General features: G+C 40.2%; 1 protein-coding gene across 7 annotated transcripts in view; it reads left to right on the top strand.

Moving 5' to 3' along the window:
* Positions 1 to 300: 300 nt before the first annotated feature.
* The window catches only part of kif13ba (kinesin family member 13Ba), a 33,805-nt gene continuing 17,285 nt past the window's right edge, over positions 301 to 16,820 (top strand). For 2 of the 7 annotated variants that reach the window (XM_025055704.1, XM_008310795.3), the window contains exons 1-8: positions 301 to 808; positions 2,375 to 2,548; positions 2,778 to 3,107; positions 9,081 to 9,174; positions 15,267 to 15,279; positions 15,513 to 15,573; positions 15,723 to 15,815; positions 16,283 to 16,463. In XM_025055704.1, the coding sequence (XP_024911472.1) occupies positions 3,038 to 3,107; positions 9,081 to 9,174; positions 15,267 to 15,279; positions 15,513 to 15,573; positions 15,723 to 15,815; positions 16,283 to 16,463 (512 nt within the window). In that variant the 5' untranslated portion in view covers positions 301 to 808; positions 2,375 to 2,548; positions 2,778 to 3,037. Of the gene's footprint in view, positions 813 to 2,374; positions 2,549 to 2,777; positions 3,108 to 9,080; positions 9,175 to 15,266; positions 15,280 to 15,512; positions 15,574 to 15,722; positions 15,816 to 16,282; positions 16,464 to 16,820 lie in introns of all 7 variants that reach the window. The other 5 variants (XM_025055703.1, XM_025055701.1, XM_025055702.1 and 2 more) reach the window with 5 other exon arrangements.

The following is a 16,820-nucleotide window of genomic DNA, read 5'->3' as shown; positions in this document are numbered from 1 at the left end:
ATATATAGATAGATAGTATATATATATATATACATATATACCGTGTGACAGTCGAGACTGAGGAAGCTATGGAATGGAATGTCAATTGTTTACAACATTGTGACTGTTGCTTTGGTGAAGCTGACGGTCATTCGGAAAGGTGAGTATTGTAAATATAAAATATTCACTATTTCAAAATGTAATGTACTAGTTTATCCTCACAGTGTTTGTATGTAGTATAAATCTGACATTTAGATACATATTTGTTCACGTCCTTGTCGAAATGCTATTCTCCGTTGTTGCCGCTAATTGACGCTGTTGCTCCAAAGGAAAGGAGAAGTAGAATTGTGGGTAGAACAGACTGTCAAAATGGAGGTCTTCTACTTGTACTCACGTGTTTGACTGACTTTTCACCTGTAATGAAAAAAATCTTATCTTAATAATACAATTCTTTTAAATGTGCTATTATTACAATCTCGCCAATATTGAACGATTATAGTCTGTAATGCAGTTTTATTTTGAAAGGAAAATCAAGAATTCTCAGTTTTATTGTGCTGGGTTTGACAGCGGACGCCGGAAGTGTCGCGTGACTCGTCTAGGGTTTGAACACATCTGGTAACGGGCACCCATTTCTCCTTCACTCCAACTCTGTAAGAAAGAAAACAGGGTATCGAGGATTTAACATAGTCATGTTGTGAACCGTGAAAGTAAATGCGCCATAATATTAGAACAATAATGGCGAATAGACACTGCTGTATGTCGCTTACTGGGCAGTAACGGTCCTCAGCTGCTGTGCCGTCAAGAAATCCCCCTGAGGAAAGTGGTGACAGTGAGTCAGTGAAGTCCTTTTTTATTTTTATGGTGACAGTGAGTCAGTGAAGTCCTTCATTTTTATTTTTTTTAAATGATTCTAACATTTGTAGATTATTGTTGACAAGAATATCGTCATAATCGATATGAAAATATTAAAATTTAAATGCTATAAACGTATTACTAAGTAGTATAAAGCTGTGTAACGTGAGAGGTCATGCTGCAGTTCAGTGCCTTCCGTCATTGTAATGTCTTTAGATAAAACGTGGACGTAACAAAAAAAAGTGCATTGTTTTAACAGCAAACCTGCGTATCCCGTTCCTGCGTTAGAAACAGATCAGATATATATACTATAGAAAATACAAAGAAAGACAACATACGCCAGCAGTCAACCAGTGACCACCTGTCGTGAAAACAATACAGCTAACCTGTCGAACCTTTCATTATATCTAAAGCTCTGAGGACACCACGAGATATTGTTGGTTTCTTTGCAGAATACACATATTCTAAAAATGACAATAATTTTTCTGGGGTATTCATAGCATGTATAATACAATGACCAATAGATTGCTGACCTGTGATTAGTCCAAGTTTCCCCTCAATAAATACTAATCTAACAATTAAACATAATATCTTTTTGTTACTTTGTTCCCAATTTCCTTTTTTTATTACTGTAATGGTCTATAAAGACAACTAAAAATGAGAATTATTTTCTATAAAACAATTTTAGGAAGTGGGTCAATTCAACAACATGTAGTCCAATCTCTGTTGTCAATAGCCATGCTCTTGTTTTTAGTTCAGGACTCACAGTGACTGAAACCATCAATGTTTTTCCTCTATCGTCATTGGTGTTGATAATGATTTTTTGGGTGGTTAAAAGCCTTTTGCTGCTAATGTTATTTGTAGCCTTTCACTGAGGCAAATTCAGAGTAATGTCAGAACATCCATTTCTGGAAAATGGAGCTCTTGCTCTGGTTATTGCTGTTGTCCGCCATTACACCTAAACATACAGTTAATGCACACAAAACAAAGCCTAGCAGTAGTATCTAATTTCACCTGGGCTGCACTATGTCGTTGTCAGCTTGTGTCAGAAGGAAAGAACAAATGAATGTATAAACAATTTGGTTTTCTAACTTTTGATGAATTCATCTTTGCATGGTTATTGCTATATTTTAACTATAGCCCTACACACAGTAACAGTGCAAACAAATCATGTAATAATACTGCTGAAATTAGCTTTATAACATAATATTACCAAGTTAAGTTATAGTATAAAATATTTTACTGATATAAGAGTGCAAAACAGGGTTGTCCATTTTTCTGAGTTGGTCAAAAACTTTTATTTAACATGTATTCTTTAGAAATGTATCTAAATTAAATTATAGAAAACAAAGGATTGACACAGTTATCAAAATAAAGCGAAACCATCGATTTTAATTTAAAATGAAAACATTCTTGGCAAAATATCTAAGCTTAACTCAAGTAAGAATATACATTTTTTCTAATTATAATATATTGGTAAATGAACATAATCTTTGTAGAGTTTTAGACTGTAAATTTTGTCTGGCTTGCTTTTATTTTGAAGAACAGGCAGCTAAGCGGAAATACAGACGCGGCTCGCTGCTAGCACTAAACACAGGGAGGGAGACATAGTGGATTCCGTTTGGGAGCTGTTCATCCTCGCCCGGCGGTTCTCTGTAGACCTCGACCCGTTATAAGCACAGGTTAACGGTGTCACATCTGGAATGACAACACCGAGGTACGTAGTTCAAAAGCGAACGCTGTCCTCTAATGTTATTGAGTACAAATTGAAAGAATGTAGCTGAAACCCTGCCTCTTCCCTACCGCTGCTCCCCTTCACTTTGCCTGACAAATTAGCTGCCTAGCTCGTCTTCATTTTAATGCCTTTCAGATAGCATATGTCTGAATGCGTATATCCACCAGCTGCTTATACACATATTCTACATTGTCTTTCTTTTCTGCTCCAGCTTCTGCAGATCTGAATCAGCCTGAAAAAAAATGAGCAGGAGAAGGAGATAAAGTGGCGGTGCCTGTTGGCTTCCTGCAGGATACAGCACGAGCTTTTTTTTTTTTTTTTTTTTCGTGGACATGCCTTCTGTATGGAGAAAAGCTGAGCTGAGCTAGCTGGCTGGATCAGTCTGGCTAGCGCAATATCTCCAGGGTTTTTGGATGACTTTTTAGCACAGAGGCTGATTTGTTTTGGATCATCCTCTGGTGAGCAGTCAGCATGGGGGAGCCCAATCTGGACGACGCCAATGTCAAGGTGGCAGTTCGAGTCCGGCCCATGAACAGGAGAGGTGAGGCTTTGGTTCCAGTATGTGTGCACCTTTATACATATGAATAAACACACATCCTACATTTACTTCATTTAATTAAAATGAATGGACATTGTATTATACACACACATAAAAAATATTGTGCATTGTGCAAAAATGTTTTAAAATGACTTCGCCTTCTAGATATTCAATTTATTTAATGTATTTTTAACTTACATTGTGGTGCTACAGTATTTGTAGTATTTATTTATTTGTTTCCTAAATGGGGCAGACAACTTTTCTCTGTGGAATTCACTTATTTTCGCGTTCTAAAGTGACCACACCGTTAGTGTGAATGTGAGTGTGAATGATGTTTGTTGTTATATATGGCCCAACAAACAGGTGGACTATTTTACCTTTACCCTTTCTTGGTTAAATACTGCTGGAATTGACTCTTGAGAGGTTTGACCAGATGATGGATGGATGGATGGATGGATAAACCTTTGTGTCTTCTTCATACTTTTGTTCACATAGGTCCAATAAACTTGGCCACCGCCCATCGGGCATCATCCATTGCCTTCTTGCCAGGGAGGTGTGTCTGGCAGCAAAGGCCCTTGTCAGCCTTACAGCCAGTTCAGCTTGTTGATTTTGTGTCACCATCTGTCTAGATTGATTGGCCGTTTAGGTCTAGCCAATCAGAGAAAGAAGACATGAGACATCTATCGCACTTGGTGTGAACGCAGCATTGAAAAGATTTTCAATAACCACGGTCACAGTTTATCTGTTTATTTTTTTACTAATGGTTTATTTGTGTGAAGACAGTTTCTGGGTGTCACTAAGAAGTTATCAGCTATTGGCTGAGCTGCTCCAGGTTAAATAGCTTGCTGTCTCGCTGGCACATGACACAGTGTTGGTGTTACACTTCACTTAATGCTGTGGCCATTCGGCAAGATTGAAAGGTATTACTGTGTATTTTCTAAAAAAAAAAACCATCTGGGCTCTAATTCCTTTTTTGGTCTTTTCTCAGCATTTACATTATTTAGCTTAATTAAAAATCTTGTTTCCTCTTCTCCAGCACAGAGGGATATCTTGTTTCCTCTTCTCCAGCACAGAGGAAACCACCTGAATAGACAAATCTGCAAAGACATCCTCAAATGTAGTTCAATCCTGAATCGTCAGTCTCTCACACAAAGTCTGTGATGACATTTCCTGTGTGATTTGTTAGGTTTTTTTTTTTGCTGTGGGAGAGCATGAATCCAATGAAAGGAGGAGTTGGAGGAGGGCAGCCAAGTTTGACCGACAAATGACAGAATTGATCACGTGTTCTGTTTCTCTCTCTTTCTTTTCCTCTTGCTCTTTCTTTCTTCCTTCCTTTCTTTCTTTCTTTTTTCCTTTCTGATTCCGACTCTCCATCCTTCTCCCCCCCTTCTCTCTCTCCCTCTCTCTTCTCTCACTCTCTCCCCTTGTAATGCTGGAAAAGTCCATCACAAGACCAAGACGGGAGATGACTATTCTGTTCCCGTAGAAAGGAATTCAGCCATAACCACACAGTTGAAAACTCCACAGTCATGATGACGTTACTCAGTAGCGGCTCTCTGCGAGGCTTAACCTTTGTTTTGAACACAAAAATCTCATGTGCATCTGTGAACCTCAAACGTGTGTCAGTTGTCAGGAGTTTAAAACAACAACAGAGATAAACAGTAGATGAATTCCACTACAGCTCAGGTCTGTTTATATTAATAGACTTTGGGATGACTGTAAATAGCCTTCTGTGTATTTTTGTCTCTGATCACTTACCAGCCATGAGATCTTTCCCTTTTAAATTTCCATTTCATTCTATTGAAGCTAGAAAGGTGTAGTTGCTGCCAAATGTCAGGCAGTAAAACATGACCTGAATAATTTCTACCTCATGTTGTGCAATCTGTGTTTATGAACTGATATCAAGTACATTATTTGCATGATGTGTCACTGATTTGTGAAGTGGCTGTGGGAAGCTGGTTTTCTCACACAATGGCAGAAAGAAAGGCACCCCCTCCCAAGGAGTATGTATCCAGTCAGTGTATAAACAGCTGACCCCCCCACCCTCCTCAACTGCAATAGAATTCACTCTTTAGACTTGTAGTGGGAGTATAATCAGTACTTCAGCGCTTTAAGATTTATTTATTTGTCACTTGCAGCAGAGAGGTATGACGGCAGTGAAATAAGTGTTGCAACAACCCCATTGGTCCAAACAGTTTTAATGAAATAGAATGAATGTTGAATATGATAAAAATAGGATACAGGAGGTGTTCGCCATCAGAACTCACATACTGTATAAAAGTAGCCATGTCGCTCACCTACGCTGACACAGCATTTTAATGAAATAGAATGAATGTTGAACATGATAAAAATAGGATACAGGATGTGTTCGCCATCAGGACTCACATACTGTATAAAATTAGCCATGTCGCTCACCTATGCTGACACAGTGGTAACATCACAATCTAGAGTTTCCCCAAAAAAACAACACAAACAAGAGAAACATGTTCCGCATGTAGCACATATTCGTACGCTCCGCTCATCAACTAGTTCCCATTGTTGTTTTAACACCGTATGTTGGAATGATAGAATAGAACTTTATTATTGAATTGTCTTTGTGGTCTGAGGTCATGTTAATTTTGGAGGTGATGTTCGTGTACACTTAACAGCAGTACCAGTATATCCGACGTGACTGTTACCAAAGTTATCAAACATCACCATTTGTCACCAGTGTAAACTGTAATGCTTGTATGCATCATGTTAAACAGAGCGGTTATGACCTTGGCGAGAGGGAACACGCAGATAAATTATTGGCTTCCTGGAGGCAGTGGGAGTGGGTTTGGAACTAGCAGTGCCACGTTTCCAGTGGTGCCTTCTGTGATTTTTCTTTTTCCTCTGGTTTCCAGTCTGAATCATTTCTCTGTCCACATCCACGTGTGTGTGTTAGTATAAGACTTGACGTGGCGTGTCAATTCAAGTAGATGTAGTGACACACAGGAAGGTCACAATAGCCTCACCTGAGCAGGCGTGAGTAGTCCTCAGTTACTTTCTTTACCTTTCTTTGAAGAACAGTAGTTCAGAGCAGGTTTATTGAACCTCAAGGCAACTAGCCTGTGTCCAAGGTTAAGGAAAAGTTGCGGTGTAGCTGCTAGGCTGGACAAAGGCAGGAAGGGAGTCAGTCTGAATGAATATTTGCTAACATTGCGTAATGCTCCGTGTTCCCATGGTTGTGGGCTTCAAGACCAGAATGACCTCCGGCGTAGCAACGGCAGCTAAGTGGCCCATTCGTCTGATGTCAGGGCAGTTGTGCTAAAACCTTAGCGCCGGTAACTCAGGGAAGGGCCAGAGAGAGAGTCAGTGGAAAGTGGGGAACTGGTGTTGGAGCAGGGAGAGGCAGATAACAATGGGCACATTTATCCTGTCAGTGCGCTGCATCACACTTTCCTCACTGCTGAGCAGGACGCACAACTGTTGGCATGTGGGTAATGTAGGCAGCTGAAACCTCCCAGTTTCCTCTCATTGCCACACATTAAAAAACTTAATATTATTTTTCTTCCTTTCAGTCTTGCTCAGCCACAGGTGGTTTGCTTTCTTTGCAATGACTCTCCCTATTGAATAGGAATTTCTGTTCTCTGACCTTTGACCTTGGCCCTGGGACGGTTCTTCCTGCCAGAAACAGCACTATTGAGGTTTCAAAAATATACAGTAAAAACCAGAGCCCTCGCTTTAATTGATTTGACAGCTTGTTGCCTTTTGTTGTTGGCCTAGTAGGTTCGTTACCTTTTTGTGTATTTAGTACCTGGATATAAGTTTAGAACTGCAGTTAAACCCACAAATTTCAAGCAGTTTCTCCTTGTTCGTCAAATGGAGTAAGTTTAGATTGTTTTTGTTTTTTTTTAAATCAGTGTACCACTTATCCAGAATGTTCTTTTTTTATTCCTTGAGAAGTATCTGGATACTCTATTTGATGAATATCCCATTACTGATCATCATAAATATACTTGGGTATTATTTGTCTACATTTCTTTGGTCCACTAATAAAAATCTCCATTCAAGTGCTAAAAGCACAGGGACTTGTGTGCGTCTACACACCCTAGGACCTTTACAGCACCGATGATTATCTGGATCTAAACAAACATAGAGACTCAAAAAAGGCAAAGCGTGTAAAGGTCACCTGACGCTTAATGACATTCAAGCCCTGAACCTGGTCATATATGCAGCTGAAGGAGAAGGGTTTATTATCAGTCATGTTTCCTAACTGCTGGTGTGTCCTTGAACACTAATCTGCAGTTAAAGGGGTGCTGGATTTTTTTGTGCCAACCTCTGACCTCCCTGGAGAAAGGGTCACAGTGGAGGAGGATATCCTCACCAGGAGCAACACAGGGGCAGATCTGATCCACAACTTCCTTTTTATCTTATCAGCAAGTTATTAGCCAATGAGTTGGCACTGGGTTTAGGTTGGATGATGTTATGCCTACGACACACAACAGTCTGAAGAAAAACCACCATGTAAATGTTTAGTTGTGTTTTTTTGTTTTGTTTTGTTATTTACTCCATAGTAGAGAAAGATTTTTGTCTTAAATCAACAGATCTTTTAACCTTACCACATTCCAGTAGTCCAGTTATATATGACTGTAGACTCAGCATTCTGGAGTGAAATAATGATAGTTTGTAGCAGATATATTGACGTTAATAATAATATTCATAATAATAATAATAACCACTTCTGCCAGATTGTGGATGCTGGATGCTGGATGCTGACGGCCTTTCTTTCTGTGTTGAGAACCACACTTTGGTCTGACTGGCAAAAAAGGATGAACGAAGAGTCTCAGAAAGGCGCATGGATTTACAGTGTGGTTCAGGTTAATATTTTCCAGTCATTCTGCTGGTTAGTTTAACACTGGAACTTCTATTAAAAGTTTCCCTGCAGAAACAAACATGATGCACACAGTGAACATTTTCAGTTACTGTGTACTTCTTTAAAAAAATAAAATAAGCAGATTTTTTTTTCTATTATGAAACAAAACTTCAGATATGTAGCGAACTTTCAGTCAATTCATATTTTTACACGTGTTGGCAAACAGCAGGATCACTGGGCCTGAAACTGAAGACAATGTGTTGCATCATGACACAGGCCAAAGGTCAAGATCGGAATTTCTTAGTTGAGTGCACGTTGTGTGTGTATGTGCGTGTGTGTGTGTTTGAACAGTTATTTAAACTTGATCCTCTTTAGGGAAAAAAATACATTTTTCAGCCTGTGTTGAAGGGCTGTAATGATACACTTGTACCAAACATACTCTCAGTACACATGTGGCCCCCTTTTTGCAAATGCTGGAAGAAAATTCCAACTTAAATTTGGAGTCATTTCACTTCCAGCAAGTTTACATTAGTCAGTGTTTAGCACAGACGATCTCCGCCAAGTTCTGCTGTCTGCGAACACTGCGGTTTGTCAGTAAACTACAGTAGTGATGGAGAAGGGCAATAAAATGGGGTGAGAAAAAAAACGTGTCGTCATTAAGGCAGAATCAGCTCTCCGGCTGTTAATACTCACTATTAACAGCCTCATTAGACTGTGGGTTTGAACTGTACCAGAAGTAAAAAAAACAAGCCCCAAAGCAGTGACACCTCACCCCAGTTTATGAGAAGCACAGAAGCAAACAACAGAATCAGAATAGATGAGGCATGATGCTCTTGAGGTTTGATAAAAAAACAACTAATTGCTTGAGATCCTCAGTATTTACCGTTTTGTCATTTGTTAATGATAAAAAAAAAACATATGTCTTTCTACATTTCTGAACCATGATGTCAACATAGATGGAGGCACCAAAACATGACTTTTGGGTTTTACACCTGTGACAGAATCAATTTAGTGCACAGGAAGGCTCAGCAGTGAACTAATAGAAACTGCGCAGCTTTCATTTTAAAACCAACATCAGCCACATTTGGTTTTGAGGTTTTGTAACAAGATTGTAAAACTGTGTTTTGTTTCACCCACAGAAAAGGAACTCAACACAAAATGTGTCGTGGAGATGGTGAAGAACCAGACGATCCTCAACCCTGCAGGAACAAACCTTGGAAAAGGAGACTCGAGGTGTGTGTGTGTGTGTGTGTATATATACTGTGTGTTCTGACCTAGTCTTATGTTAGGTTTGTGGTTTTATTTCTGTACACAAATACAGACCGTTGAAGGAGGAGGTGAGAAATGGAAGAAGGGTCTAAGAGGTAAACAGGAAGTGCTGTTAGTGACATGAACCCTCAGGGTTAGAATATGTAAATAAAAGCATTTATTATTATTTTTCCGCTAGAAGAAATCACATGCCTCTTTGAATTATTGAACACACATCAAAGAGAAATATTTTTAGAATTTCTTGAATTGATATAAATTCCCTTTTTTTTCTGCCTTTGGTTTTTTATTCCTCTTAAACTTCCAATCTTGAGACTCACTTCTGTAGCCCACTGTGTGGGGTCGTCTGGTCTCTGTTTTCCCACAATTAAAACATTAGAAACAGCATACATCTGTCCCTGGTTATGGCTCACATCTGTAAGTCTAAAATCTGTCAAGGTTTGACATTCCTCTGGTGTGCACCAGGCCATCGTGAGATTATGTCTGGACTTTCATGATGACAGGCTGGATTAATGGTTGAGCAGTTGTTCTGGTTTCATCTCCCACATTTCCTTTTGCACTACTTTCTGGCCCTTTTGTCAACAGCCTCTACAAAAAAGGGCAAAGTGCAAAGTGCAAACTTTTTTTTTTCTTCCAAGAAGACCATATTTGATGAAGTGAACATCCGTGAGGGCCAACTATTTTGGCTGATTTTGTGGTTTAGCCATATCTAGATTCTATGTTCATATCTGAAAGTAAAAATTCCCTCTCTGAGAATTTATTTGTATTTATACTGCTCGGGAGCCACAAGTGATGGATTTCATGACAGAGGATGTAGAGTGTAAAAAAATTTAACCACGGACTCCAATTGGCCCCTGGGCCGGACTTTGGACATGTCTTATCTACACTAAATCTACAGTGTATGAGAGGTTGTTCTTTCCTCTCTGCTGCTCCCATGTTTCTGTTTTTTTGTGACATTCCTGAATCATTATGACATAATGTTTGGCAGGAAGTTGACAAACCAGCTGTGGGGCCTCTTACAGACAGGTGTAGTCCAAGACAAATCATTCCTCACTGTTGTTGTTTTTTTTTTCTTTCCTGTTGGTTTCCTTGCTGTTCATCAACTGTTCTATTTTGGCTAGCGCCTAAGTCTTTCTATCTTTTCACTGAAAGGAAAATTAGGTAGCTTGCTTTAATTATAGTTCCGTCAAGCACAACAGGAATGTGTGTGAGCGAGTGTTTGCTCTGATCTTGGTTCCAGCACTATTCCATTTGCCGCACAGCTACAAATATAACACCGCAATAACAAGGTGAAATCAATCACACGATCAACATTCTCAGACCTCTGATAATGAGGGCAGGCAGTCAGTCAGTCAGTCAGTCAGTCAGTCACAGTGTTGCTGTGAGGTAGGACACAGTGTCTGGTATAGAGGACAAGTATAGAGTATAGAGGAAAAGTGAATAATGTTGCCTTCGGGCTAATGTCTAGGAGCAGCAGTCACTGGTCTGTTTCTGTCTGCGTCTGTGTGTGTGTTTGTGTCTGGAAGGAGGACAGAAGTAAAGATGCAGCCCTGAGAGTCACAGACATACATTAAAAGGCAGACTCCTGTCTTCCTTCTGTGCGTTCGGCTGCAGCTCCCCGCTGCCTGGCTTCCTCCCCTTTTATTTCAGCTCCTCGGTTTCCCTGGCAACTCGCAGGGAGGTTAACTTGGGGTCGCTGACGGTGACTATGAAACCCCTTTCCTTGAGTGAAGGAACGATAGAAATTGGGGGGGAAGAGCTCATTTATTCAAGCATCTGTCGACCATAAACTTCTGCCTCTGACTTTTATGTAGGACAGAACAAGAGCAGAGCTGTGGTTTCTCAGTCTGAGTCTCTCTCCACAAAGAAGAGAGGAAGCAGCCGGAGGATGGGTCCGATGACTGGCACCCTCCTCATGCAGATGTCATTCTCTTTTTGTTTACTTTTACACAGTGCACACTCTGGAGGATTACCTTTTTTTACTGAGTGTTTAACTTAGTGGTTAGTCGTTGAGATTATGGGTGGGGACAGTTGACATTGCAGTTGTCGTTTAAATAATTATAGAACATTTTAAAAACGTCCATAATCGATTCGACAATAAACTGTTGCGGTCTATGAACAGCATAGAAATCTTTGGTCTTATCAGTGTAATTGAAACGAATCGTGATGTGTTGACAAAGGAGTCTGTGAATAACGAGAGTACACGGTAAGGGTGATTTGGTTGCTTAAGAAAATAAGATACCAGGAAGTTCTTTGTCCATTACTCATTTCTTCAGTTGAAGTATCAACGGTGAAAATACTCTTTAATATCCAGCTGACTGACTACGATGAAGGGATACACAGTAAAGTCAAATAAATATGACACTCTGAGTGACACTGTTTGTGAAAGAGTTGTCTTATGACAACATTACCTCTAACGTAAAGCAGAACCAACACATTTTAGCCATTACCACCCACTTGTTGCCCTTTCCGTAGTGTCAATACCAATCAGGACTGAGGACAAGTAAAGCATGAGCTTTTTGTCCTGACAAAACATCCAGCAACTATTTTTGTCGTTGGTTGTTTGTTTTTGTTTTTTTACCGTGGATCATTTCCTCTGCTGGTGAGCCTTATTCAGTTTTTCCAGCTACAAGCACAGACACACTGGGCAGAGCAGATTAAAGCTGGTGCTGCTGCCACCCTCAGTGACTCACTGAAGCACTAACGTTAATATTATGGCTCTCACTCAGTTGCTCCTATACCAACATTAAGCAAACATTATTTCTCAAAATGCAACAAATCTATTTCTACCTCTTATGGTCAGTGTTGATGTACTTTTTGTTTCCTTGTTTCAATGGGAATCATTATATTACATTACATTATGTTACATTACTGTAATAATATGTTTCTATTTTTACTTCTTCTCTCCCTGGTTCATTTTCAAACCTCCAGGGAAGTTTTTAACCTCCAGCTTGAGGGCAGTGTGTGCTCGTCTGTTTGATAAGCAGACAGCTGACCCGCCAGCCACTGTGCGGCCAGAGACTACAGTTTGCATTATGACCTGAAGCTATTTGCATTGGGCTTTTGATGCTGAATGTTGACAAGTTCGCAGCTCCCGTCACGCTGCACCCAGAGACAGACACATGTGCCACGGTTTCCAAGACGATAGACAAAAGAGAGTGTGAGGCCCCATACCTAAGAACCGTGTTTTTACTTTGTGTGTGTGTGTGTGTATCACACTCTGCGTGTATGGACGGACGTGTGACGTAATTGTGCTGGGAAAAAAATGGAGGATTAAGCGTTCTGGTGATATCAAAGGTTGTGTGTGTTGTTCAAACAGTGCAGTCCGAACTGAGCACCTGACGGTGGGAGTTTCTAATGTAATGACAGGGTTAAAAATTAACCAAGATTTCAACGCTCGTGCTTTTTTTGTTACTGAAAACAACTGCAGTTGTACTTCAAGTCTACCAAAGAGAATATGTTTACAGTGAAAACACTTGAAATAAAGTGAACCACTGTTTCTGCTCGTCATAGTTGTAACTATAAAGTGAACCACTGTTTCTGCTCGTCATGGTTGTAACGTTCCCTCTGAATGAGCTTCACTGTTGGCCATAGCGTACAGTTTATGTCTGTATCATATGCATTAACCATCTACACAGCAGCACCATGTGAAGACCTATTGTCCTGTAGTTGATGGGAGTCACCACGTGCTGAATTTAAACGTTAGGCTTTGACAGCACACGTCTTGTTGTTCTGTTCCATCAGTGTGTTTCAGTTTAACATTCCAGTCTTAGGCCCGGCCTCTTTCCTCCCTAACCTCCGGGCTGACTTTGGTTTCCTATTCATCTACCAGTCCTGCCTACAAGGCTGTGAATGTTACAACCTGAACAAGAGAGAAGGGGAAAGAACATGAACGAGACAGAGAAGGAGGGGCAACCGTGCTCGAGTTTTGTTTTTTAAAATGACAGTGATGAAGATGAAGAGCAGTAGGAGGCAGATTTGGCTCTCCTCGTTGCCTCACTCTCCCTGTTACTGAACTTAGAGCAGCTCTAGGAGTAGAGGGATTTTGTGCAGGACATGGATGATCCTTTTTGCCTCCGGCCTTCAAAGCCTCCATGACAGCTGTCATCACTTCATATGTCATAACAGATTATGCTTCTTATTTTTGTCTTTTGGCTGAAAATAGGGCCTCACTGTTCTCCGAATTCTTAAAAAGTGTCCGACTGAAGAGAGGAAGAAAGTCACTTGGAATTTATAGGTTCACGTCAGTAAATCAAAGAGTAAATTTGAATGTTTTCATGAGTTTGTTTTGGAAGGCCTTTAGTGACTGCTGGAAGTCTTTTAGGTTGGAAATCATTGCTGACACCAAAGCTGTGAAGAGGAGGTTTCAAAGTGCATCCTTCTTCAAATGCTACTGGAATCAATTAGGCAGCAGATAAGGCATGTTCCTCTGCCTGGATCTGCTGTGCTGGGCGCAGCATGTCAGCAGTGGAACGTCAGTGAAATATGAGGTGTTACCGATTGCGCTGGAGGATGGTGGTTTGGTGGTTTATAAAGAATGTGCATGAGTGGAAGAAAACAGGTGTGGATGTGTGGGTGGGTATCTACACTGGTTCTCCGCGCCTTTTCGATTATAAATTCTGACCATGTGCCTGAGGCCTGACCCTAAAGTTACGGAACTTCAGAATATGAGTCCTGAAGTTCTGGTCAAAGGTGGGATTTGAATTGTGGTTAGGGAGTCGGCATTGGCATGTCTTTGTGTGGAACATGAGCTGTGTCATTTTGAACTCGGAGCTGCATAGAACCACACTTTAAAATATTTAACATTCTTACTTAAAGCACAGTCATAAATAAGAGGAGCTCCAAAATGTTGTTAAACTTGTATTCATTTTAACATAGAAACATGTTTTTTTAATTCTTTTTTTTTTTTTTTTGTAAACCAAATTACTTTTTTGTGGGCATTTTGAGGTTTGAGAGAAAATGTTTAAAACTTTTACCCCATTTTCTGAATTTTTTAGGTCACACAATTGTTGTTTTAGTCGGGAAAATAAATGACTCCATGTGTATCGTTGAGGTACTTCAGACACACATTTAAATGGAGTGCAAAGATTTTCATGGTGTTTGCATGTTTCCCCTTGCTTAAATATTCTCCTAATTGATCGTCGGTGTGTGTGTGAACGATTATTTGCCCGTGCGATGCTGTGGCAAACTATCTGGGGTTTACCCAGCTTTGACTTCTGGGATGGGCTCCAGGTAACCCCATCACCTGAAAAGGATTTGGCAGAATTAGTTGAACGTAATGCTTGCATAAATGAAATATGAATATTCTTTTCTTTTTCTTTCCAAATAGCATTTTCTGAAATGAAAAATAAAGTTAGGACATATGTGTGCATTGATTTCCTAAGAGAGACAATCTGTGTGGAAATCAGTGAAAGTCAGTTCTTAATGGCATGGCTATTGTCTCCATGGTCATTATATGGTCATGTTTGTGTATGGGTTGGTGCATGTAGCTTGCTTGACTGCACTATTTGGCACTCCCCACCCTCACCCCCACCCCGCCGTGAAATATCACGCTGATACTGTGGGCAACCCACCCTCTGTTTGAATGTCAGATATGTGCCTAAACATTCGAAGGCATTTTACTTTCCGTCTGCTCATCTCTGTGTCTGACCCTGACCCAGTAACCTCTTCTGCAGCACCATGGGATTCACACACTGTCTTCGGGCTCTGTCAACTCCTACACCCCTCCCCCCCTTCACTGCCCATTTATCAACCCTGACAAATATTTCCACAACAATTCACAAAGTTCTGTATGTAGTCTGTATTTTGGTCCCTCTTTGAGTCTTTAAATACACTTGTCTTTCCTGATATCCTCCTGGAGTGTGTGTCAAAACTGTCTAAACTCATTTTCTACCCGTCCTGAGTGGAGAGGAAACACATTCAGGACAAAACAGTACACATAGACTCGCAGTGTTTCTACTCTGAGGGACCAGTAAACATCTTCTTCCACATGTACACTGAATGTCATTTATCTCTCTTTCACATGCTGCTGTGGACCTTGAACCTCCCAACATCATCAGGAGTCAGTCCAAGGTAACAAACACACACACACGAATGTAAACAGACTCGTTTAATGAATCATCAGTAATTATCAATGCAAAAATATATTCCCGGACATCTTACAAAAACTGTTATTTGCTCCTTTTTTTGTATAACATCATATTTTAGTTCACAGTACAAATATTAGAGCAAGAATTGTAGGATCACATCTTATGACTAGTCTTAAAAGTTTCCACTCTTTATTGATGATTATACTTGTATTCCAGGTCTTTGCCTACGATTACTGCTTTTGGTCCATGGATGAGGCAGATAAAGAGAAATTTGCAGGTAAGTCTGTCAGCAAAGATTCTGAAAAGTATTCATGCTGTCAGTAAAATGTCACGGACTTCTGATGTTATAAATATCATCTCTAAAATTAGGAATGAACACAGTTATATAAATATAATAGTCATGTTTGTGTCTGTGTGTGTCTCCAGGTCAGGAGGTGGTGTTCCAGTCCCTGGGGGAAAGTCTTCTCTACAACGCCTTCCAGGGCTATAATGCCTGCATCTTTGCCTATGGACAAACTGGTAAATGCACTTGATCCAGCTCTTTGATGCATCACTGGTGGCTTCTTTCATGACTCATTATAAGTCCTTGTAATAACAGATGTTTTCATTCTGTCGGTGTGTAAATGTAGCAGCCGGACACAGCTGCGGAAAACAAATGCCCTGACATGTTTATTATAGTGATTAAGAGGAGTGTCCATGTGGATCTGTTGTGGCAGGAAGCCTGAGTAATATCTCTAAAATTCAACATACGTAGACTTCACTCAAAACAATTGAACACACCTTTTCAAGATACTGCAAGTGTAGATTTCTCCTGTCGGTGTTGAATTAAGAAAGACTCCGACCAAACGGTTAAATCCACTGCTCAGTACAAATAATCTAAAACCTAAGGTTTAACATGTGTTTGCCTCAAAGTTGTTGCTGAAAAAGAAAATACATAAACCTATGATACTTTTATCCATTTAATTATTCATGACTGTGTTTTTTAGGGTCGGGAAAATCGTACACAATGATGGGATCAGGAGACCAGCCCGGTCTCATACCTCGCCTGTGCAGTGCTTTGTTTGAAAGAACCCAGAAAGAGCAGAGGGAGCAGGAGAGCTTCACTGTGGAGGTTTCATACATGGAGATCTACAACGAGAAGGTCCGGGATCTGCTCGATCCCAAAGGGTAAGACCATCACGTTAACGTTAACCGCCACTTACTTTTGATGTGGATAATGTTTTTTTTTGACTCATTTGTTTTTCTCTTCACAACACGCCCTGGAAGCTGGAATGTCTTTGGAAAACAGTGCTCAATGTGCAGTTTTTACCTCCTGCTAATGTAACGTCCTGTGTTGACGAGATGAAGACTTAAGTCATTGTATTCCAGAGTTCAGACCATTTCAGTCAGACAGTATCTGGTTTTTATACCACAAGATACTGCAAGTGTAGATTTCTCCTGTCGGTGTTGAATTAAGAAAGACTCCGACCAAACGGTTAAATCCACTGCTCAGTACAAATCATCTAAAACCTAAGGTTTAACATG

Source organism: Cynoglossus semilaevis, chromosome 5, assembly GCF_000523025.1.
Source record: "Cynoglossus semilaevis isolate Cse_v1.0 chromosome 5, Cse_v1.0, whole genome shotgun sequence".
In the NCBI taxonomy this organism is placed as follows: domain Eukaryota; kingdom Metazoa; phylum Chordata; class Actinopteri; order Pleuronectiformes; family Cynoglossidae; genus Cynoglossus; species Cynoglossus semilaevis.
Note: the sequence above shows the minus strand (reverse complement) of the source record. Positions and strands in the feature narration are given on the sequence as shown.